Genomic DNA, 25,750 nt, shown 5'->3' on the forward strand with positions numbered 1-25,750 from the left:
CATGTCTGTATGTTTTTCTTTTCTTTTTTTTTTTCCTGCATTGTGGCCTTTTTTTTGTGATTTTATATAATTAATTATGAAAAAAAAAAAAAAAAAATCTGATTTTTAGTGTTTCCCATTCATTTCCTATGGTGGTCACTTTTGACCGGGAACAGTACACGTGTGATTTATTTATTTGTTTTCCTTTTTTTTATTTTTTATTTTTTTCTCCACAGAATGATCAAATCAACTCGAGTTTTTTTTTTTTTTTGTGTGTGTGTGTGTGTGTGTGTGTTCAGATATGAAATGGACGAAATGTCACTAAGTCTCGTACCGTCAGATTAAGGAAACCAGTTTTATTGAAGAAACAAAATTGGTTTCGGTCAAAAATGACCGAACAGTGCGTAAGTATTAAAAGTATGAACATAACGCTGAGGGATTGTTGTGAAATGTGAAATTCATGTTATTTATTTTTGTCTCCCCACAAAAATCCCTTCTATGTACACTGTAGGCTATATACCCTCCGAAAGATGACTCATAAAAACTTTTCAACATGCTGAATGAAGAAAATAGACTTAAACGCCGAGTATGCTATTGAATTCAACCCATTAGTTATGACAGAACTGTAGGGGTATGTGTTCGATAGCAGTGGTATCGAAAAACGTTTAGTAATGTCTTGCGCCGGTAGTAGTCTCGTGCTGGATCTGTAATCGGTTAGTAATGTCTGGCAACATGGCGAACTTCACGGACGCGACATCACTCCAGCAGTTTCAGGAATTACTGAAAAATAACAGCAAGTAAGTGAAATATTCATCGTTTGTCAAGTCTGTCATGAAATAGAATTGAATCCGAACAGCTCTGGAACTGAATGAACACATAAGCGTAAGGATGAATCGTTCACAGAAGGCTTTTATATGAAAGGACTCATAACTGATGGCCTGTTGAGATAACCCAAATAAATGTGATACAGATTCATACAAAATGCTTGTATATTGTCTAGAACCATAGTATCTGGGGCTAACTATCTTAAATTAAATTTCAGCTTTAATTTTAGATGGTTGTCTCTTTGGTTTTAAGGCACATTTGAGAAATTCATGCTGTTTGTGTGCTGCTGGTTGTTGTCAACGTCTGTTATCATTAGCCTATCATAAATAATAATTAATTAGTCTGTTCTCATAAATATCTCCCTTCAACCTAACTCAGTCTTAAAGAGGGGATCTGAGGTTTTTATAACATGTTATCACTTATTCTGTTGATAGTTCACATTAAGTATGCAGAGTCACAGTCCCTGAAGTTGGTTCATTATTATATTGCTGATATTAAACTACTAAAGGCACAATTCTTAACATGAGAGGTTAAAAGTTTCCCGAACAAGAGTGCAGTGGTTCATGGATCACCCCTTTTTGGGGTTCAAATTTAGCTGCCCAGATTGTCAACCTCAGGGCTGCAGGAATGTTATGTACAGATAAATAATTGATCAGGTAATTCAGCTGTTTTAGGTTGTGTAGCTTGGTGTTATAGATCTGGGCTGGTAACTGAAAGGTTGTAGGTTTTCTATGAACTTCTTGTGCAAAGCATGTCACATACTAGCCTATCTGTTGTCTCTTTAATAAGTGTACTTAAATAAAATCACTATTAAATAAGTCACTTTTGGCTATTTGTTGTCTGAAAACTGCATCTTTTTTGTTATTTTGACCAGTTGTCAATGCTCTAAATGACAATATTTTTATTTGGAATTTGGGAGAAATGTTGTCAGTACTTTATAGGATAAAACAAAAATGTTCATTTTACTCAAACACATAACTTTACAAATAGTAAATCCAGAGAAACTGTTAATTTTGCAGTGGTCTCTAGAGCTGGATATATATATATATATATATATATATATATATATATATATATATATATATATATATAAAACACGTTTTTGCGTTTATACACAGCTTGTTGCAGCGCAAATACGAACACTGGGATCTCAAGACATGTTATTCCACGTTTCAAACTATGTTTAACTTGACAGCGACCTAAAAACTGCTTGTTTATGGTATGTTTATGACGTGACACAAACGGGACACCCAGAAGCGTCTGACGCAGGTGTGCATTGACACGTCCTTAGAAATCCCTCAAAATAAATCTTTCTCAGACTGATTGACAAATTCAATTGCGAAATAGATTGCTGTGAACTGTAGGCCAATGATAGGCAGATGACATAAGTTCAATAATATGGAATTAAACAAAATATTGCATACTAAAGCCACTTTTTGAATGGTCTTTTTGGTAACATTTTACAATAAGGTTCTATTCGTTAATATTAGTTAATGCATTAGTTAATTAGGTATCTTGAACAAACAATTAACAATATATTTTTTACAGCATTTATTCGTCTTAATAAAATTGTTGAATGTTAGTTTATAGTAAATTAACTAATGTTAACAAACACAACTTTTGATTTGAGATGTATTAGTATATGTTGAAATTAAGATTAATAAAAGCTGTAAAAGTATTGTGCATTGTTAGTTCATGTTAACTAATTTTGTTAATGTTAACAAATAAAACCTTATTGTAAAGTGTTACTGTCTTTTTAAATGCTTTATTTGTGTGCCACAATGATGTAATGCATTTTAATTATATTATTATTTTGTATAATATATATATATATATATATATATATATATATATATATATATATATATATATATTTATAATTATTTAAATATAACAATTTTTAAGTATTTCATAATTATTTATTGAATTATTGTTATTTGAAGGGCTTTCTAAGCATATATTTATATATGCGATTAATTCGATTAAAAATTTTAAGCAATTGACAGCCATATATATATATATATATATATATATATATATATATATATATATATATATATGTCATTCTGTATGAACATATTTAGTTTTCTGACAAACTTCAGTACATTTTCAAAAGCTGTTCTGTCATGTCAGGTTCAGAAATCTAATGTTCTCTTCATAACGCTATGGATTCACTTAAATGTGCATTTCCGTGAAACCATCCTCGCTATACTTGTAGAACTGAGAGTTGACACTGAAGGCTCATCTTCACCCATACTCTGTCTTGTCAGGTCCCTCACCATTGTCCATTTCCATGCACCATGGGCTCCGCAGTGCTCGCAGATGAACGATGTGATGGCCGAGTTAGCCAAGGAGCACGAACACACCATGTTTGTGAAAGTAGGTGGACCATTGACCATCACTGCATTGTAGATCTTTAGATTTGACGGCGCTCTGGTATCCAGAGTTGGAGAAATTGTGACATGCACATGTACATCACAAAAGTTTGTTTTGTTTAAAAAATAAAAAATATATATTTATATTTTATATTCTTTGTGAATTTCAATTGGAACTAGTTGTATTGTGAATCTAAAGTGTAAAGTAAACCTAGGGTCACTTAATGCAGTTCAGTCGATCAGAGTGATTGTTAAACGGATAGTTACCCCTGAAAATGAAAATTCTCTCATCATTTACTCACTCATGCCATCCCAGACGTGTAATACTTTCTTTCTTCTTCTGAACACAAACAAAGGTTTTTAGAAGAATATTTCAGCTCTGTTGGTCAATTCAGTGCAAGTGGATTGTGGCCAGACAGGGCTCCAAACTGCCACTAAGATCCGATCACAAGTGCTCATATGAGACTCATCACTGTTTCCTGTAACAACTTGTGTTTGGATTTCAGGGGGATGATCTGTTTATGACGACATGCATCAGTGTGTTACTACTGCATGATATTAAAGCTCAACCAAATCATAAAAGACAAAGAAAGCGCAAAAAAAAATGGTATGCTGTTTCTCCTAGATGCATCTGAAATTTAATCAAAGCACCAATGTAACATTTCGAGCAGAATTATATGTTATTTTAGTGGATTACCTGTATTAAAGGAGCTTTAATGTTTGTGCTTCTCATCTGTGTTGATGTCAACCACACTAAAGAAAATCCGTGTAGTTCTTGTGTTTGTGTATATCCGCTTTTTTACATTTTCCAATCGGAGAGTTATTTTCTTTTAATGCCGCTACTAACCGGCAAAGTTTAAACTCTTGTTTTAGTGGAGTGGTTGATTGACAGGTGAGGGTGGAGCTTCACTGCTGTCCGGAACACATTCAGGATGGATTAGCGTCTACATCTCAAGTGCGATGTGGTCACATGCGTTTTTGACCACATTCGTATGTGTTTTTTGTGGTCCGATCACAAAACGTTTTAGACCTGTATTTAGTGATGACCACATGTGATTGGATCACCAAAAATGCATTTTAATACCAGGTGTAAATGAGGTCTAAATGGATGCATTTTGCGACAGTTTTTCCTCACAGGTGCGACAATATTTTTTATATAGGTCGCACTGGTGCGACTTTAGAGTTGGCCAACTCTCCCTGTCATTAAACCACTGGAGTCGTATGGATTACTTTTATGCTGCCTTTATGTCCTTTTTTGAGCTTCAAAGTTCTGGCAGGGGTCCAGACTAACATTTGAGAGTAGTAGACTTCAATATCAATCTGTTTATCACCCACACCTAGCATATCGCTTCTGAAGACATGAATTAAACCACTGGAGTCTTATGGATTACTTTTATGCTTTTGTGCTTTTTGGAGCTTCAAAGTTTTTGTCACCATTCAGTTGCATTGTATGGACCAACAGACCTGAGATATTCTTCTAAAAATCTTTATTTGTGTTCATCAGAAGAAATAAATTCATACACATCAGGGATGGCATGAATGAGGAGAGAAATATCCCTTTAAGATTTTAAAAACTTGGAAAATATTGCACTTGGGTAGAATGATTAAATACCATATATATATATATATATATATATATATATATATATATATATATATATATATATATATATATATAAATGCATGTGTGTATTTGTTTACTGTTCTATACTGCACAAGGCAGCAGTCAAGAGAATTTGTTTTTTTTGTGTGTGTGTGTGTGTGTGACTTTAGTGTTTGTTATTTCTTACTTTTACAATAGCAACCAACTTGGAAATGTATTATGAATATTTCTTAAATGCACATTGCTTGTTGAATATAACAGCTATATGAAGCAATATATTATATTATATAACATATTGACTCTGTTACAATACTTTGAATTCTAATTGTTTGGACCCTGGTGGGAAGAAAATGTAAAGTATTTATACACCGGCAGCCAAAAGTTTGGAATAATGTACAGGTTTTGCTGTTTCGGAGGGAAATAGGTACTTACATTCACCAAAGTGGCATTCAACTGATCACAAAGTATAGTCAGGACATTACTGATGTAAACAAACAGCACCATCACTATTTGAAAAAAGTCATTTTTGATCAAATCTAGACAGGCCCCATTTCCAGCAGCCATCACTCCATCAGCTTATCCTTGAGTAATCATGCTAAATTGATCATTTGGTACTAGAAACTCACTTGCCATTATATCAAACACTGCTGAAAGCTATTTGGTCCGTTAAATGAAGCATAACATTGTCTTTGTGTTTGTTTTTGAGTTGCCACAGTATGCAATAGACTGGCATGTCTTAAGGTCAATATTAGTTCAAAAATGGCAAAAAAGAAACAGCTTTCTCTAGAAACTCATCAGTCAATCATTGTTTTGAGCAATGAAGGCTATACAATGCTTGAAATTGCCAAAAAACTGAAGATTTCATACAAAGGTGTACACTACAGTCTTCAAAGACAAAGGACAACTGGCTCTAACAAGGATAAAAAGAGATGTGGAAGGCCAGATGTACAACTAAATAAGAGGATAAGTACATCAGAGTCTCTAGTTTGAGAAATAGACGCCACACTTGTCCTCAGCTGACAGCTTCATTGAATTCTACCCACTCAACACCAGTTTCATGTACAACAGTAAAGAGGAGACTCAGGGGTGCAGGCCTAATGGGAAGAATGGCAAAGAAAAAGCCACTTTTGAAACAGAAAAACAAAAAGAAAAGGTTAGAGTGGGCAAAGAATCACAGACATTGGACAACAGATAATTGGAAAATAGTGTTATGGATCTTAAACCCATTAGAGCTTTTGTGGGATCAGCTAGACTGTAAGGTGTGTGAGGAGTGCCCGACAAGACAGCCACATCTATGGCAAGTGCTACAGGAAGTGTGGGGTGAAATGTCACCTGAGTATCTGGACAAACTGACAGCTAGAATGCCAAGGATCTGCAAAGCTGTCATTGCTGCACGTGGAGGATTTTTTTATGAGAACTCCTTGAAGTAGTGTAAGAAGTTCTGAATTTTTTTATTTTTTTTCAAATTATAATAGTAATTTTTCACGTTATTAATGTCCTGACTATACATAGTGATCAGTTGAATGCCACTTTGGTGAATAAAAGTACCAATTTCTTTCCATAAGAGCAAAATCTGTACATTATTCCAAACTTTTGGCCGCCAGTGTGTATCTGTTGGAGCATTCATTGAATAACCCTGGACTGAATGGTTCTGTAGTTCTAGTAACACATTCCCGCTGCTCTCTTCCCTCTGCTCTGGGTCCCAGTGGAGCACAATGAAGCGCCTGAGGCTATGAATGACTTTACCTTCCTCATGGCTTTAAACCAGCAGAGAGCAATTTTACCCTCTGTCAAGGGTTAATACTGCCTTTTAGGACTGTCACGATTGACGAATATAAAATTTGTCTGATGATTAGCCTAATTGTCAAATACATTTTATTTATTTTTTTATTCTCCTCTTTTCTCCCCAATTTGGAATGCCCAATTCCCAATGTGCTCTAAGTCCTCGTGGTGGCGTAGTGACTCGCCTCAATCCGTGCATCTTATCACGTGGCTTGTTGAGCGCGTTACCGCGAAGACCTAGCGCGTGTGGAGGCTTCACGCTATTCGCTGCGGCATCCACGCACAACACACCACGCGCACCTCCAAGAGCGAGAACCACATTATGTCGACCACGAGGAGGTTAACCCAACATGACTCTATCCACCCTAGCAACCGGGCCAATTGGTTGCTTAGGAAGCCTGACTGGAGTCACTCAGCACACCCTGGATTCGAACTTGCGACTCCAGGTGTGGTAGTCAGCGTCTTTACTGAGCTACCCAGGCCCCCACAAATAAATAATTTAAATATAGTGATTAATTGTCTGTTTTAAGGCTGTCCGATTAAACCCACGAGCCCTTGTTTCACATAAGGAAGACCTTTGAGATTTTGTGTGTATTTGAATATATGTTTCTTCATTCTATCATCTCCACCTAAATTGAGTAAGAGGGCGTCGTCACTGCGTGTGATTAGTACTACTGCATGTAAACATTAGTATTACTGCATTTTTTTATTTTTTTTTATTTCATGAGTTATGTCTGGGAAATAATCTGTACATATTACTTTTGAATAGACAGAAATTCTGATCACAAAGTTTAATTTTTCTTTCTTGTTTTATATTTTTCTGTACAAACATACTGTACAGACAGACTGGCAAACCATTATTTAAAATTAATTTTTCTCCACTCTGGTCTATTGTGGTGTCATCTATTCTATTTCACTTAAACCTGCACCTAAAAACAAATGTAACTGTGCGTGGTCACCTCACATGTCAATCAGATGGTCTCAGTTTTTGGCCAGAATAAGTTGCAATGTGGACCAGACTTTATGCCATAGTTAGAAGTCTGGCTATGCAAGACTGAATTCACCCCCGGATGATTCTAAAACCTGGATGATGTCACCTGTACTCCTAATCTTCATTAGTTCACTCCAGTGTCCTGACTGTAGCCTTGACCAAGAGCACAAAGGAGCCTGTGTAATCGTAAACATAACGGCACAGATTTATGGATTTTAATATCTGGTGGCTGAATATGACAGGAAATTGAGTCCGTGTTGTTTTATTGTGTATGAAATGTGCTATATAAATAAACTTGCCTTGCCTTGCCTTTTATGCATTTTGTTTCTGTCTCTTTGCCCTGAGGTCTCAGTCTGAGACTGAAACTAAACAGAAACCTGCAGGTTGATGTGAACAGGTCTGTTTCTGAGACATAATGGCCTGATCCTTATGTTTTCTAAAGTCTAGTGTGTACTGACCCCATTATAATAGACCACAATGAACCAAACTGCATACATCCTGCATTTTCTGTCTTGCCATTTTTGTATACATCATGCATCAGACGGTCGTACTGTGGATGGTCCATTTGTGTGCGGACTGAGGTTACTTTTCATTCAACACTTTACGTATATTACATGTAAAACATTTTTGTGTTTGTTTTAAAATGTTTTTTTTTTTTTTTTTTGCCAAATAAGTTGTCAGTGTGTGTGTTGTTTTTTTTTTTTTTTTTTTTTTTTTTAAGTGAATTATAAAGAATCATTAGTTCAGTAGTTCTCTCTGTCTCTCTTTAGCTGGAGGCAGAGGCAGTCCCTGAGGTTTCTGAGAAATATGAGATCGCTTCAGTTCCCACCTTCCTCTTCTTCAAGGTAAAACTTCACCCCATGTCAGCAGTGCTGTTTGACTTCAGCTGTGCTCAGATTTACCTTAAGTAATGACTTTTATAAAGGCACAATTTTTACTTTTGCTAGTGTAGGAGGTTAGTACAGCAACAGTTGGGAATTGTCAAAGCAAATATGAAAACTAGGGCTGTCAATTTAACACTTTCAGTGCAATTAATTATATAAAAGATAACACACACACACACACACACACACACACAAAACACAATTACAGTAGCATGCAAAAGTTTGGGCACCCCTGGCCAAAATGTCTGTTGCTGTGAATAGTTAAGTGAGTAGAAGATGAATTGATCTCCAAAAGGCATAAAGTTAAAGATGAAACATTCTTTTCATCATTTTAAACAAGATTAGTGTATTATTTTTGTTTTGCACAATTTTAGAATGAAAAAAGGAAAGGAGCACTATGCAAAAGTTTGGGCACCCCAAGAGATTTTAGCTCTCAGATAACTTTTACCAAGGTCTCAGACCTTAATTAGCTTGTTAGGGCTATGGCTTGTTCACAATCATCGTTTGGAAAGGCCAGGTGTTGCAAATTTCAAAGCTTTTTAAATCCTCTGACTCCTCAAACCTTGTCCCAACAATCAGCAGCCATGGGCTCCTCTAAGCAGCTGCCTAGCACTCTGAAAATTAAAATAATTGATGCCCACAAAGCAGGAGAAGGCTATAAGAAGATAGCAAACCGTTTTCAGGTAGCCGTTTCCTCAGTTCGTAATGTAATTAAGAAATGGTAGTTAACAGGAACGGTGGAGGTCAAGTTGAGGTCTGGAAGACCAAGAAAACTTTCAGAGAGAACTGCTCATAGGATTGTTAGAAAGGCAATTCAAAACTCCTGTTTGACTGCAATAGACCATAAGGAAGATTTAGCAGACTCTGGAGAAGTGGTGCACTATTCTACTGTGCAGCGACACCTGCACTAATATGACCTTCATGGAAGAGTCATGAGAAGAAAACCTTTCCTGCGTCCTCGCCACAAAATGCAGCATCAGAAGTTTGCAAATGAACATCTAAACAAGCCTGATGCATTTTGGAAACAAGTCCTGTGAACTGATGAAGTTAAAATCTAACTTTTTTGCCACAATGAGCAAAGGTATGCTTGGAGAAAAAAGGGTGCTGAATTTCATGAATAGAACACTTCTCCAACTGTTAAGCACAGGGATGGATCGATCATGCTTTGGGCTTGTGTTGCAGCTAGCGGAATGGGGAACATTTCACTGGTAGAAGGAAGAATGGATTAAATTATATACCAGCAAATTCTGGAAGCAAACCTCACACCATCTGTAAAAAAGCTGAAGATGAAAAGAGGATGGCTTCTACTACAGTATAACGATCCTAAACACACCTCAAAATCCACAGTGGACGACCTCAAGAGGCGCATGCTGAAGGTTTTGCCATGGCCCTCACAGTCCCCCGACCTAAACATTGAAAATCTGTGGATAGACCTTTAAAGAGCAGTGCATGCAAGACGGCCCAAGAATCACAGAACTAGAAGCCTTTTGCAAAGAAGAATGGGCGAAAATCCCCCTGACAAGAATTGAAAGACTCTTAGCTGGCCACGAAAAGCGTTTGTGATACATGCCAAAGGGGGTGTTAATAAATACTGACCATGCAGGGTGCCCAAACTTTTGCTTCAGGCCCTTTTCCTTTTTTGTTTTTTTTGAAACTGTAGAAGTAAAAGTAAAATTGCTTAAAATATTAAAGAAATGTGTCATCTTTAACTTTATGCCTTTTGGAAATCAGGCCATCTTTTGCTCACTTAGCCATTCACAGCAACAGAAATTTTGATCAGGGGTGCCCAAACTTTTGCATGCCACTGTAGTTATGCCCCTGGACTGTAATGTGCAATATTTCAACCACCGGAGCAATTTAAGCTAGAAAAGCTACCTGCTTTCAGCAGGGGGCAGTAGGCGTATCTCCAGCTGTATAGGCAATGTGCAGCTGTACAGAGAACAGACCACACTCAGGCTTGACACAAGCAACATCACAAGATGAGAATGTGTTATTGCGATCAAAAACAGCTGGAAGGAGTGCTTTTCCGAATGCAGGTGTCTCTAGATGTGTTTTTCTAAGTTTCAAAATACGTTTAACTCGGACAGATTGACAAATTCAATTGCAAAATGGATTTCTGTGGACTGTATGGCAATTGTAGCCTTATCTTCAATAATAAGTAAATAAACAAGACATTGCCTTCTAAAGTGTTATCAGTGCTTTACTCATCAGCCACAAACATGTAATGCAAGTATTATTTTTATATTATATTTATTTAAATATAACTATGTATAATTATTTAATCATATATTGAATTATTTCTCAGCAAATATTTATGTGCGATTAATTAATCTGCAAATTATGTAATTAATTTGATTAAAACATTTAATTGATTGACAGCCCTAATGAAAATGCAACCAATAATGTTTTTATTATCATTTTTGTAATCAATGTTTCTTCTCAATAAAGTTCACTGATGAATCATGAACAGTGGAGCGCAACAGTTTGGTTCCAGAAGTAAAAATCACATACATTTTCTCCATAGGCAAATAGATTTTTAATGCTATCCTATAAACCTTTAAAGACAGACCTGACGTGAGCTCTGAGCTTGTTAATCGATGGCATATGCTCCTGTTGAATCCATTGAAGTTCTTATTTCAGCTTAATTTTTTATTAAAACCATGTTTAGTGGGATTTCTGATGAAGAACTACATTACCCATAATCCAAAAAATGAAACAATCCACCAATCAGAGAATCGTGACAAACAAAGCCTAAAGAGCTCTGCAGTGACTGCCCACTCCCACGATACACTGCGAATGACACCGTGGAGTCGTCTCCATTCCCTACACTCCCAAACTACTAATATATTTGTATGTATTTTAATATTTTGCAATAAACTTAAATATATATTGTTTCTACACATATAATAAACAACGGCATCATTTTAAAATGTATTATGTCATTTGGAGTGCTTGTTGGTATTGTACATCATTCCCTCATAAAAGACGTTAATTGCACAGTCTTTTACCTTTGTCGTTTAATTTTCAAAAACTTTTTAGCTTCAAATCAAAGCTTATAATGTTGTGATTTGCCTTGGAGCTGGTTGGTTTAGTTCATGGCTTAGAACTCTCCTATGAAGGATTTTATGAAATCCCTATGGGAAAAAAAGCATGGGAAACATACTTCCGTAACCAAGATGGCTCAGAAAATGTGGGCGAGCACTGTTGCACTTAATAAGACCACGAATGTTTAGTACTAGGGAAGAAAATAGGGCCAATTTTGATTTTGTGTCAATGGCATATTTTCTGTGTTCCATAAAGTGTGATGATTTGCAAGACATTAAATCTGGATTTTTCTGTAGATATTTGCACAGTCTGTATTTATGTAAGATATGCTTTGATGGTATTTTGTGTTGCTGTTTATTGTCGGGGGGGGGGGAGATTAGCAAAACAGCCTGTAGGGAAGGTTGAGTTTAACGATCAAGTAATCTAAACTGCAAAATCTCCTCATGTTAGAATCACGAAACTGAAAAGTAATCGGAGGTTAAACAAACTCACGGCTTGGCAAGACTCTCCCTCTCTTGGCATAACATGTCAAGAGAGCCTGCGGCCCATTTTCTCTCTCTCCCTCCCTCCAAATATAAACAAACCGGCAAGCAATCTAAAAATGTAATGCTCTTTTTTTCTCTCGCTCTATCACTACTCACTCTTGAGTGTTTTTTTATTTATTTGTTTACCGTCAACCTTTAGGGCGGTGAGAAGATTGACAGGTTGGATGGTGCGCATGCCCCTGAGCTGACCAATAAGGTGCAACGGTTGGGGTCCGGTGGGGGCGGAGCTGCCAGGGTGGGGGACGTCCCAAAAGAGGATCTTAATGAGAGACTGAAAAGGCTGATCAACGCCGCACCCTGCATGCTCTTCATGAAGGGGACGCCCCAGGAGCCTCGCTGCGGTAAACATAAGTTTACTCCTGCTCGCATAAATTAACATGCACACATCAGACACACGCACCAAGCAGACGCACGCAGAGGTCAGGGTGCTATTAAAGGGAAAGTTCACACAATAAATATTTTTTCTCACCCTGCTGTTGTTTCAAACCTGTATGGTTTTCTTGGAACACAAGAATAGTTTGTGGAACACAAAAGGACATGCTAGGCCATTTGTTATTCTCAGTCACCATTCACTTTCATTTTATGGAAAAATATGTAATGAAAGTAGATGGTGATTTACAGTCTCATGTCTGATTTCTGTTCCCATTTTCTTTAATTTGTTTCTGCCACTATAAATAAAGGGGCTGTTCACACCGAGCGCAAAGTTTTGTGTCTGTCTATGCTATTTTTCAATTGTGTTTCTAGTAAACCTGTGCTAGGCGGATGCTTTTGACTGTTGCGCCATGTCTTGCTGTTTTTTCAGCACCTTGCGCTGAAGCTCTGCGTTTTTTGAGACGCCATGTTAAGTTAGAGAAACAGTTCACCCGAAACTGAAAATTCTCTCATCGTTTACTCATCCTCATGCCATCCCAGATGTGTATGATTTTTTTCTTCCGCAGTACACAAAAGATTTAAAAAAAATGTCTCAGCTCTGTAGATCCAAACAATGCATGTGAATAGTGACAAAAACTTTGAAGCTCCAAAAAGCACAAAGGCAGCATAAAAGTAATCCAAAAGACTCCATTGGTTTAATCAATGTCTTCTGAAGCTATCTAATCGATTTTAGGTGAGAACAGACCAAAATGTAACTCTTTTTTTCACTATAAATCTTGCCATTGCAGTCTCTTTAGTGATCATGATTTCAAGCTCGATTTGAAATCCTAATCCACTTCCTAATCGCTAGTTAGCGTAATTAATCTTGAAATCATGATCGTGCCTAGAGACTGCAATGGCCAGATAAACAGTGAAAAGGGAGTTTGATTTTGGTCCGTTTTCATGCAAAACCAATTGAATCACTTCGGAAGACATGGATTAAAACACTGGAGTAGTATGGATAACTTGTATGCTGCCTTCATGTACTTTTTTGGGAGCTTCAAAGTTTTGATCACCATTCTCTAGCATTGTATCATTTGTGTTCTGCAGAAGAAAGAAAGTCATATACATCTGGGATGGTATGAGGGTGAGTAAATAATGGGGGAATTTTACTTTTTAGGTGAGCTATTCCTTTAAAAACAAACTTCAACTTTAAAAGAAAAGAAAAAACCTGTCTCTCGACACCTGCATTCTGTTCTATTCGTTACAATTCATCTAGCTTTTTTAATTTAAATTGCAAAACGTGTTCGATCTGAACGGCCCCTTAGACTGCTGTGTGTCAAAATTATAACCGTTAAATCTTCACAGTCACAGCTAACACTACCATTACATTTGTGTATATTGTGAATAAATGAACCAGAAAATTAAGAATGCTTCGTTTATAGTAACTAAGCAAGAGAGACTTTTATATTTTATACTGTCATTTTAATCTATGATTGGCTGATTGTCTCTGGGCTATTTTTTTTTTTTCTACTACTAAAACGTCCTCCTCATTTCAAAGATGTTTGGTTTAACTGGCCAAAGCATCTTCGCAGTAATTTTATCCATTCAAAACTAAATTCTTCTGATAGTTCAAAGTGCATATTTCGTCATGGAGTGAGGCATAGTTAAGCGTTCGATGTTTTTAGCTGTGCAAAGAGAGAGGTCTACAGAACAGAAGACAGGGTCTAAGGAAAGATGCCATTTGCCATCCTTAGATCATAATAAAAACAATATTGAACTCTAATCTCAAACGTGATGTTCTGCTTTAAACGGCTGCCAGCTCCTCAAGCTCTGCTTTATTAATAGAAGCTCCTCTGACGAGAAGCTCCTCCTGAAGCCATTTCGTCTCCGAGCCTGAAACCTGTTGCTCAGCGGCGTTGATGTTATTTGAAGCCGCACCAGGTGTCATCGGGTCGGTCCGGCTTGGAGATATTAAAATGTTGGAACTTATTGATGTTCTCATTCACTTGGCTCATATCCAGATTGGGAAATAATGCATCAAGAGCGATTCATGCCTGTTGATGGCGTGCTTTGGGTTTTTAAACGCAAAAAAAACGTGCACACGCTTGTAATCTTTTGTTCCATTTAAAAAACACAGGGCCAAATGATCAAGTGTTTGGCCAACACTAACTCTAAAGCAACTATATATGTCAAATTAGAAGGTTAAGGGTTCGTATGTCAATTAGGGTCTCGCGGTCTCTCTCGCTCTGAATGGGCCGTCCTTCAAAAGAGGTACCAGGCTTCAACATCGCCCCTCTCCTGGAGCGGAGTCGGACAGAGCGAGCGCTCTTTGGCCCCTGTAGGTGCAGGCGTAGAGGGGGAAAGAACTCGGCAATCAATGCAGCGTGTCTGGTGGAGTTTGCCCGGAGCCAGAGGAAGCAGCTGCCCACCTGTTTGCCCGCTCTGATAGAGCTAATATACCAGCAAATGCATAAGTGCAAGTGAGCCGCCTGGAGCTATTTTATAATGAATTCCCACATGAGCCGCACTAGATGAAAATGGGTGTTTTACTGCAGGGGCTACGCAAACTCTACACATCACCTTACACATCTATCTCTCTCTGTCTCTCTCTTTCACTCCTGATCCTGTTTCCCTTCCTCTCTCGCTCGCTCCTCCTCCTCCTCTTGTGTCTCGTTCTCTTTGTCTCCTCCCATCTAATATCTCTCTCTCTCATTTATCCTCTTCATCACACTCTTCTCATTTCTCATTTGAGCTTTAATGGACAAATTAAAAATTATAATTGCAAATTTTATTCTAAAACTGTCTGATAATGTACCATACTTTAGAGGGGCGCTACGTAACACGCGGGCTGCGTGCGGCGATATATTTTTTTTATCTCAAAAATATCAATATCAAATGTGTATGAATTGTGAGGTGTCCATTTTCAAGAGGATTTATGGTAGTTCTCTGTATTGCTAAATCGTAACAGTTAGAGAGCAAAATAAACTGCTAAAGGATAATGATGAAAACAGTCATTACAGGGAAATAATAGTTTATCCTGCAATAACAGCGTCGAGACAGACATCTTCACTCAATTGCTTATTAGTGATCTGCATTACTTCACAGCAAAATGCTAAAGAGGGTGAACAAATCTTTATTACTTCTCACTGGAGCAGTTTTGGAGTTAATACTGGATATCTCTCTTTTGTTTTTGAACGTAGCTCAGGTGAGTGTGATGTAAAACACTCATGGTGCTTATTACAGAAACAACCAAACTGATCATATCTGGGGGTTTTTTTTTGTGTTTTTTTATTGCAATGAATGTGGTAGAAAGTGGCTCTTTGAAAAATGAAATCCAAACAATGGGAAAATGTAACTAACCCCTAATGTATAGGCTAAATATAATGTTTAAATAATTATTATAACATTGTTAATCCTAAATGTAAAAGAAGTTTACTTTATTAATAATTTACAAATATATATATACTGTATATACAAAATAAACATGCATATGCAGTGTGTGTGTGTGTGTGTGTGTGTGTGTGTGTGTGTGTGTGTGTGTGTGTGTGTGTGTGTGTGTGTATATAAACACAGTATATATACAGTTATCAGAAGTTTACATACACTGTAGCCAAATACATTTAAACTCAGTTTTTTCACAATTACTGACATTTAATCGTAGAAAACATTCCCTGTCTTAGGTTTGTTTTGTTTTTATAATGTATTAATTTATTTTTAATACCTGATTTTAATCTGGAGTCTGCCATGAAAATAGCCATAGAAGCTGCCATGGAGTTAAAAACAAATCTTCAAAAAATAAGAATAAATAAATAAACATTTTAAAATTTGAACATTTTTGCTATTGCAGTGACATTAAATCAATTAAAATTAAATGAATTGCTTTGCTTTGATTTTTGTTTCCGTTTGATTGTGAAAGAAATCACAGTTTCCTCAAAACTTTAACTTGACGGACCAAGGCAAACTAGTGAACAAGCAACCTAAACAAGGTGAACTGTTTTTAAATAACTTTTTATCTTAAGTGATCAGGTGTGCTTTTAGTTAATTATTTGTTGCATTGTTCACAGGTTTTAGTCGTCAAATTGTTCAGATCTTGAAGGACCACAACATTCAGTACAGCAGTTTTGACATCCTCTCGGACGAAGAGGTCAGACAGGGACTCAAGACCTTCTCCAACTGGCCCACCTATCCACAGGTCTATGTCAGCGGAGATCTCCTCGGGGGACTGGACATTGTAAAGGTGCGTAAATTTGCCGTCACCAATGGGATGCAATGAGAATCTTTTAGGAAATTGACTGCGTTCAATGAAAATCTTCGCATAGCAGTGTCTTGGAGATTTTCTTATTTTTCCCAACATGAATTTCTTCATCGCTAGATGTTCTGCATTTTATTCCATGTGTATTATGTTAAGTGTTCATATCGCAGGACTTTCAACAGCATGTGTGTTCTTGGCTAGCTGTTATTAGCTGTTGCTCTACATTCCCAGCGAGCCGATACTGCTTAAAGCTACCAGAGCACCCCTGCTGAGAGAGGAGGGCTAGATTAGCCTTCCATCCTGTCTTCCTCTTTCTCTCTGTCTCCCTTTCAAAGGGCCCTAAAGGGTCTTCCTCATTAAGGTTTTATTTATGAATTTACCTTTACTGAGAGGTAAAATATCTCAGCAGGGTGTTGTTACTCTTGAAAGGAGATGTCTATGTGCGTGTATGTGTGTTAGAGTTGAAATGGGAATTGGATCTTTGGATTCAGAGGTATTTTAATTCCTGCACAGGAGCTGGTCGAGTCTGGTGAACTTGAGAATACTTTCCCCAAAACTGTCTCGCTGGAACACAGGTAAAGACAGTTACTCACATACATAAACAGTCTATGAGATTGCACTTGTGTAAAAACATTTTCTCCTAACAGGCTGAAATCACTAATCAATAAATCACCCATCATGCTCTTCATGAAAGGCAATAAAGAGGTGAGTGAACTTAGATACTCTCTCTCTTGACTTTTCACCCTCCTATATACAGTTTTAGAAAGGAGAGAACAGTGGGTGTTAAAGGAATGGTTCACCCCAAAAAAGGAAATGATGTTAGTATTTACTCACCCTCATGAAGTTCCTGATCTGTGTGCTGTTGTTTTGTTTTAGTAAAACAGAAAAAGAAAAACACCCACTCTTTTCTATACAGTAGGTGTCAAGCTTCATAAAGGAAAAAAAACGAACACACATTAAGTACCATAAACGTAGTCCACACAACGACATGCACTATAATCCAAGTCTTGCCATACGATAGCTTTGCCTGAGGAACAGACCAAAGTTGTTATTCACTGATAATACCCCTCTGCCGTAGCTCTCATATTTAAATTACACTTGTGTTCAGTTGAAGCATGGTGCATTTGGAAGGCTTGGCATTGCTGACTTTTTTACGCATCGATATTCAAAAGTTTTTCTATGTAATTATCAATTTATATCTGCATTTTTTCAGATGTAAATAGGGCTAATCATTGCACAATAATAGTTTTCATACATATTTCTCAACACAACTTGTGGCAGGGTCGCACATCGGACACGTCTGGCAAATGGCATGGTGCATTTTAAAATCAGAAAAAAATATTTTCTATGAAGGTTTGCACACTGCCGCAGACAGACGCTGGGCAACGACTTCAAAGGATGCTCAAAATTCTGCAGCGCCACGCAATTTACATAATTTCCCACTAATTTCGACACAAATCATTATCAAAGGACATTATTTACTCTAGCCATCACTGGAGTAACAGTAAATTGTGTATATGTATCTTTCATATAGCCTACACAATGTATTTTCAGTTAAAAGTATGTGGTTTGAGAGAATGAAACCTATTCAAGGCTACATACAGAGAAATTGCACAATAAACGTTACCCTTTCTATTCGTTCAGTTTGGTTACACCAGTTTCATACACTAACCTGCAAACTCATCGTCATTTTGTTCATTCTTGAAGCAGTACAAAACCCTTCGTAACCTTTGTGTGTATGGTGACTAGATTCACAACTTTGGACTGCCACCTGCACCGCATGGATGCGTCCTTCAGTATTAAGTACAGTAAATGTTATATAACCCCTCTTGTGGTCTCCCAAAGCTATTAAACCATACTACATTAAATTGAAGGCCAACTGACAGTGAATTGGAAAGCATACAAATTAGGCATCCAATTGAAATGTCGGCTATTGTTAATATATCAATGCCTCAAAAACATTTTGAGAAAATAACGTGCCGATCAAAAATCTATGTATCCATATTTTATAACATCTCTCGGTTGGACGCATCAAACTAGGTTTGATGTCACTGTCGGCTCCTCACACAAACATTGTTCATTTTTCCATAGATCTTTGTTTTAGTCATAATTTTAGTCTTTTGATGAAAACGTCCTTTAAATTTACTCAATATTTCATCATGTCATATTGATTCATTGTAGTCAGCTTTACTCTGACTTAAATGGCATACCATTTAGGTCAACAAATATAACATTTTAGTTGAGGATAATGTGCAAAATGACAAAAACATCAAAATGTAAGAGACCAAACTTTAACCAGTTATTAATATTTTGAAATAAATGTATGAACATACTTTCAATGAATAGATTAATGTTTGATATGTAAAATTAAACAACATGAGAACTATTGTCTTGAAAACCTGAGCTCCTGAAATAACAGCATATAATCAATATATTGAAGTATTGTTTACTTTTTAGAAGTTATTCTGTTGTGAATTCCTCATGTTGTTAGTAAGTTTAGGATGTTGTGTTAAGTGTTGTGCAGCAAGTTTTTAAGGAAACGATAACGAAGTTATGCATTCTTACTGCCGGGTTCGTTAAGTACACCTATTAATTTGCTTCATTGTCTGTGCAGATGCAAGTTGTAATGTTACGTTTATGTTGTATGGATATAGCTGATTTATCTCATGTATACAGTGAGGTAATTAACTCTGCTAAAATGGGAAAATCCCCATAATGCTATGACTGATTATTGGAATCCATTCTTTCAAGATATTTCTTTCTTTTAAAAAAGTTAATTAATTAAAAACAGTGTTAGCACAATGTATTATTATTATTACATTGTACTAACCGATGTTATGCCGTATTATTATTTTCATCATATTTTCGTCAACAGTATGTTTTAATTAAAACAGTTTAATTATCGTCGTGATGTCTTTTTCATCTTGTCTTTACTAGCATTGACAAAAAAAGAAAACCCGTTGTCAACAAACATTTTTGCCATTAACAAACATTTCAATTTCATTGATGAGATTAACCCCGCACACAAAGCTTTCATATGGCATCAGGAGACTTGGAATATCGTATATATGTCATTCTGACTACTTTTATGGTGCTTATTTGGTCATTTTTGTCCTTTTCAAGAGCTTGACAGCCCCTGGTTACTGTTTGCTTTCATTTACAAAAAACAAGCATGAACATTCATCATAAGGTCTACTTTTTTGTTCAACTAAGTAACGCATAAAGGCCTTTACACACCAAAGGCAACGTGTTTATGAGAGACGAATCGCAGACGAATGGCCCTTGCACATAGAAAGTGATGTGAATGACCGCTGTTAGCACATTTACATCTATCCATTAGGTGGCGCCAATCAACAAGCAATTTTACCCTGGTACGTTAGGTGGCGCAAAGCACCTTTCAGCTGGTCTGCCCTCCGCCTATGATGGTCCATTAGAAGGAGAAAAACTTGACAAGCAGATTGAAAAAAGAAAGCAGATTTCTTGACAAGCTGCAGCAGTAGCTGGGTTTCCATTTAACTGTTGCACGTTTGAAAATGCATATAAGAAATCCTGAATGGAAACGCTTGCTATGTGAATAAAATTTCAGTTCACCTGCTGGACAGGTTGACTGGCAGTATTATCATACGTAAACAGTCTGAGGGGGATTAGAAAGAATCGAGTGTAAAAAAAAATATTAATGGTTAAAACATGTTATCATTTGGAACAAGAGTGGTTATATGCCTCTGCCAGGCATTCTCTATATAATGTACTTGTGTTAATTACATTTGTTTAAAATCAGTGTGTAATGCACACATCTAATGACTGTTGAAACAGATGTTGTTAGTTGGAATTATACTGAATGTATCTTAGTGCATGTATATCTACTGTACATTTGCTCAAAACATGTTACTTATTAAACATGATGGCATTTAAAAGCTCCAAGAGCCAATATTATGCTAGCAATAAAACACGGATCCCATCTTCAGTCTGATCCATTATTAGACACTGTAATACTTGCCAACAACAGCACAGCTATTAACGACTATGAACAATAAAAATAAAAAAATAACGATTTTGTGGAGACATCACTACATTTTTGCTGTACAAAGGCATTTTGATAAAGACATATACAGCATATAGTGCTAGTTACAGCAAAAGTATTAATATGATTAATATTTGGTAAAGAAAAACACTTAAGATCTGTGAAGTTGCTTATTAAACAGGTGATACAAAGGCAAACATGCCACGATATGTGTTATATTTGAGATATAAGATAAATCACGTAAGATTAAATGCAAAGGCAAAAGATGCAGCAATATAGAGAACTTTATGAAGACAATCCACATTAAGTTTTTTCAAGCGGATGCGAGGCAGTGATGCAGCAATATCATTTACAGGTTAAGGGAACCCACATGAGAAAAACATGTTTCAGTTTTTTAAGGCATTTGATGCAAATGAGCTACATGTCCTCACTGCTGGTTCAGGATATATTCCTCGAGTTCCTTCAGCGTTTAACGTCAGTGGTCAAAACAGCCTCCTGTGCTTTAGCGCCACCTGTGCAGCAGCTCCTGACATGTGATCCAAAGCTCATATTTTATTGGTCAGGGCATTTCATCACCCAGCGAAGAAAAAATAAATTGACACTCACTGTAAAAAATGCGTTGCTTTGGCGGCACGCGAATTGGCTCTAATATTTGCTTCACATGAGAATGGCCTGTTAGGAATCCATTGTTTCGATTCAGAATGTTAATCGCGGCGAGAAATCGTAAAGGTGCGCAAAGGCCTTAAAGGTTTGGAATGACATGAGGGTGAGGAAATAATGACAGAATTTTCACTTTTGGGTGAACTGTTCTTTTAACTTACAATAAGTAAATCCATGCAGAAGTAAAGTGGGGCTGGAAATCGATGCTGGGTTACTTTGGTGTAATGATAAATTGAGTCCAACCAGTAAATCGCGTCCCCATGGGAGTAACCGTTTGTAATGCCAGAGAAAAACCTATCAAGTTATCGTGATAGCATGTCGTTGAAGTTTAGGCTAACTGACACATCTTTAATTTCACAATCTGTAACTTCAGTTATATACTATTATGTGTAACTTATGGATTAAAGGTCAATGTCTTATTTACAAACTTATGTCGACATACATCATAAAATGAATGGAATTGCTGTGACGTCAGAAGGAGACCCGATTTTCAGAGGGGTCTCGATTTCTCATGACACCGGCACTGATGGAGCTGCATCTCTCTCTCTTTTTAATGGAGGAGAAAGACCCCTTACCTCTCTCCTCATAACTGTATTGATCTTTAACACTCACACTTGCAAAAGACATTATCTGCAGTAGTTTAAAGTCATTCCCAAGAGATCCCTCTCTCTCTCTTGTGCTATTAGCGCTTTTTCTCTCTCGTAGTCGATGCACATTTCAGAATGTCTTTTGTAGGTGGTTGCAGTTGAAAGTTTCTAAATGAAACCGGTTCAGGCCCAAAGGAACAGTTTGCGTCTGATGTACTATGTTCTTTGAGTTTTTTAATAGTCTAGTTGCACTAGCCGTAGCCTTTTGATGATATGAAAAACGTTGTAGCGTTTTACCCTCATAACTTGTGTCTTTGTGAATTCTCAGACTGCAAAATGTGGATTCAGTCGTCAGATACTTGAAATAATGAACAGCACAGGGTGAGATATATTTTGGAGAATGTTATTTTAACATTCGTTGTTGAAAGCCAAAGAATGCATGTTATTAACTGCTGTTATTAACTTCTCAGGGTTGAATATGACACATTTGACGTACTGGAAAATGAAGAGGTGAGAGTTTCTTTAGTCTGAAGTTTATATTACGTTCATGTTTTTAAAGCACTTCAAGGAAGTGTATATGTAAAGGATAATGTCAGCTGGTCAACATGGCAAAATATGATGCCACAATTACCATCTGAATGCACATTATCCTGCTTATTGCTTATTTTTTTTCTAATGCAAAATTAAAAAATCAGTGGACATGAGATATTTATTCAAGTTTGAATGACTCTATATGGCCAGAAGTATGTGGACATGCCCAGTTATTGAGTTCAGGTGTTTCAGCCACACCCATTGCCAGCAGGTGCATAAAATCCAAATTAATGCCCATGGTTTTAGAATGGGATGTCCTACAAGCTCATATAGATGTGATGGTCAGGTGTCTGCATACTTTTGACCATATAGTGTACTTTATTTTGTGAGACGAATAAGACAGTGGAGTGATGCAAGATAGAACTAGCACAGAAATCAGCTGCCTGTGGCAACAGTCAGTTATGTAGTTTAAATGTCATTAGACAGAAAGCCTTTTGTCTACATAATTGACCAATCAGAATGTTGTTCTGGTTAGTGACCATTACCTAGACAGAAAGCTAATGACACCAAGAAAAATATTATTATGATATGATATAGTAATGATGTCGTGCCAGATGTAACTTAGTGACTTTGTTCAGTTATTTGGTAACACTTTACAATAAGCTTACATTTGTTAACATTAGTGATACAACATTAGTTAACATGAACTAACGATAAACAATACTTATTAAGTGTTTATTAATATTAGTTGATGTTCATTTAAACATACTAATACATTTTTTTAAGTCAAAAGTTGTTGTTAATTGTTTGTTCATGATACCAAATGCATTAACGAATATTAACGAATGGAAACTTATTGTAAAGTGTTACCAATTATTTAGATCTAAAATGTATTACTTGCTAAAAATTTAGCTCCTGTTGGCTCAAAAAGAAGTATGAAGATCTGTTATAAATATTTTAATTCAGCTTCATAAGTTAGGTTTTTTTAGATAATTTATTATTATTATAGTTATTGTTATTGTGTTTTTGGTGTTTTGATTGTCACCACAGGTTAGACAAGGATTAAAGACATTCTCCAACTGGCCGACGTACCCGCAGCTGTATGTCAAAGGAGATCTAATTGGAGGACTGGACATTGTTAAGGTGAGACTTGCAAAATGCTTAGATGAAATCATTAGGAGTGTACGGCTGTTTTGAGACACAGGCTCACTTCATTAGTCACTCCAAATGGCATCATGTTTACAAAGATTGAATGCAACTTGTATAAGAAATCAGGAATATTGATAAGAATGATCTGTTTTGTTTTATTATTTTGCCTTATTTACAGATGACATATTTGAAGAACAGATAAGCATTTTAAACTAAAACTAATAGAGATGACTGTGCATAGCAATAATGTTTTAGTCCAGCAGAGGGCAGCAAAGGCTCTAAATTAACAGCAGACAATGCTGTCAAGACTGCCTCAGCACCTGGCCACAAATGAGAAACAAATGCAAAGACAAGATCAGTACCCCCCTTATTATGCATCCTATGCAGCATTCAAGACTGTATACTGTCATCACCATCATGCTCTACTGCCATGTAAATCTGACAATCAGTTTAGAGTGAAAGAGAGCAAAGTATACTAATGTAAAAAAGATGTTATCCCTTGGTTTTTGAACAACTTTAGTAAGAACTGTTAACACTGAAACATTAAAACATTTTGTCTGAATCCCAATTCATTAACTTTATAGGACTATAGAACCATTTGAAAGCAATCCTCCTGTGTAGCCCTAGGCTTTGTTGCTATTATTACCATAAAAAGCATGCATGTATGCATATACTGTACAAATCCACTGAAAACATGCAATCAGGGCCCCTTTTGACTTCCTATTTTCAACATACTATGATTCAGGAATATTACGTGGTTTATTACAGGTATAGCGGCAGTTCCGAGGTGAAGTATCCACTTGGTGAAGCTAAAAGCGACTTTAAAGTTCTCCCAAACAGATGAGGTTTTTAAGGTTAATGCTCTATCAAGTTTTAAATCAACAAAACCAACCTCCCTACCCTAAACCTTAAACCTAACAGAAAATGTAATTAAAAGCAAATGTTTGATTAAAACCACAATTGCTGAAGCAAGCACATCATTTTGTGGTGCTTCAATGACACTTATGGCTCACGTGTCGACTCGTGTGCTCTTCAGGACTCATACCCCGGTCCTTTGAATCGCAAGTGCAACGCTCTATCAGTCGAGCTGCCGCACAATTTTATTGTGCTTGAACAAGCTTGTAAATGTACTTGGTTATGTAATGCAAACGTTAAAATGTATCGCCTTTCAAGTCATGCACTATAGTAAAAGTGTTTAGATGGCATAAGATAGCATTGTGAGGAGTGAAAAGTGTTAATGAACTAATAATCTTAAGTTTTACTGGTGATTTGTGTGAAAGTGAATAAAAGTGTTTTTTTTTTTTTTTTTTTTTTTTTTGTGCAAAAATGTAGGTATAGGAATGTAATTCTATGAGATTAAGTTGGCAAATTGACATTTACCCTATCTTGTTTACTGTATGATACCTCTAGATGTAGAAAGTATCATTACGGATGAGATATACAGTATGTTTATATCTTTAAACAGGAGCTGAATGAGAATGGTGAGCTGGTGTCGGTGTTGAAGGGGGAGAGCTAAACTGTTCCAGCACTGAAGAACACAAGGATTACATCATTACCTGTAACCTGCACACATTTAACCTCAGGATCAGAGGACTTACACTAGTCCTATTTCATTCAAGTTAACCTTTTATACGGAGACAAATTGTCCAAAACCCATCCATGCAATGTTGAAGATGTAATCCAATAAAGCCAAGTGTGATTCAGTCAGTTTTATGTTGGGTTGACATGTTTTAGGACCTGTTTATGTCTTGTGTGATTGATCACAAGTGGTTAGCCTAGAAGGATTGAAGTTTATTTCTGGTATCTCCTGTGCCCACTTGTGATTATGTCACTACATTTGTAATGTCTACATCACTGTGTTACGGCATGCTGATAAAGTACAGATAAATTGGCACACTTTATGCCAAATATAAAAATTTTATTCTCAAATGTGACATCATCTTTATTTACTTGAACTTCAGATGTGCCTCACTTGATCTGTTTCGCTGCATGTTTTTATCAGGCATACTGAAGATGTTCTGTTTTGTCTTGAGCATGTAAGGGCTTTTTCCAAGTTTTCGATTGGTCTCTTTTCTTTTAAAGATGTACAGTGCATTCAGAAAGTATTCAGACCCCTTCATTTTTTTTCTTCACATTTTGTTATGCTGCAACCTTATGCTAAAATGCT

General features: G+C 36.6%; 1 protein-coding gene across 1 annotated transcript; it reads left to right on the forward strand.

Annotated features, from left to right (window-relative positions):
• Positions 1-691: 691 nt before the first annotated feature.
• Positions 692-25,512, forward strand: LOC127427310 (glutaredoxin 3). The gene is made up of 11 exons (XM_051674839.1): positions 692-776; positions 3,075-3,183; positions 8,326-8,400; positions 12,169-12,370; positions 16,448-16,620; positions 17,149-17,210; positions 17,283-17,340; positions 22,232-22,284; positions 22,374-22,413; positions 23,485-23,577; positions 25,049-25,512. The coding sequence occupies exons 1-11, from the start codon at positions 700-702 to the stop codon at positions 25,097-25,099; spliced, it is 993 nt and encodes a 330-aa protein (XP_051530799.1). The 5' UTR covers positions 692-699; the 3' UTR covers positions 25,100-25,512.
• The last annotated feature ends 238 nt before the right edge of the window (positions 25,513-25,750 follow it).

This window comes from Myxocyprinus asiaticus, chromosome 36 (assembly GCF_019703515.2).
Source record: "Myxocyprinus asiaticus isolate MX2 ecotype Aquarium Trade chromosome 36, UBuf_Myxa_2, whole genome shotgun sequence".
Taxonomy (NCBI): Eukaryota; Metazoa; Chordata; class Actinopteri; order Cypriniformes; family Catostomidae; genus Myxocyprinus; species Myxocyprinus asiaticus.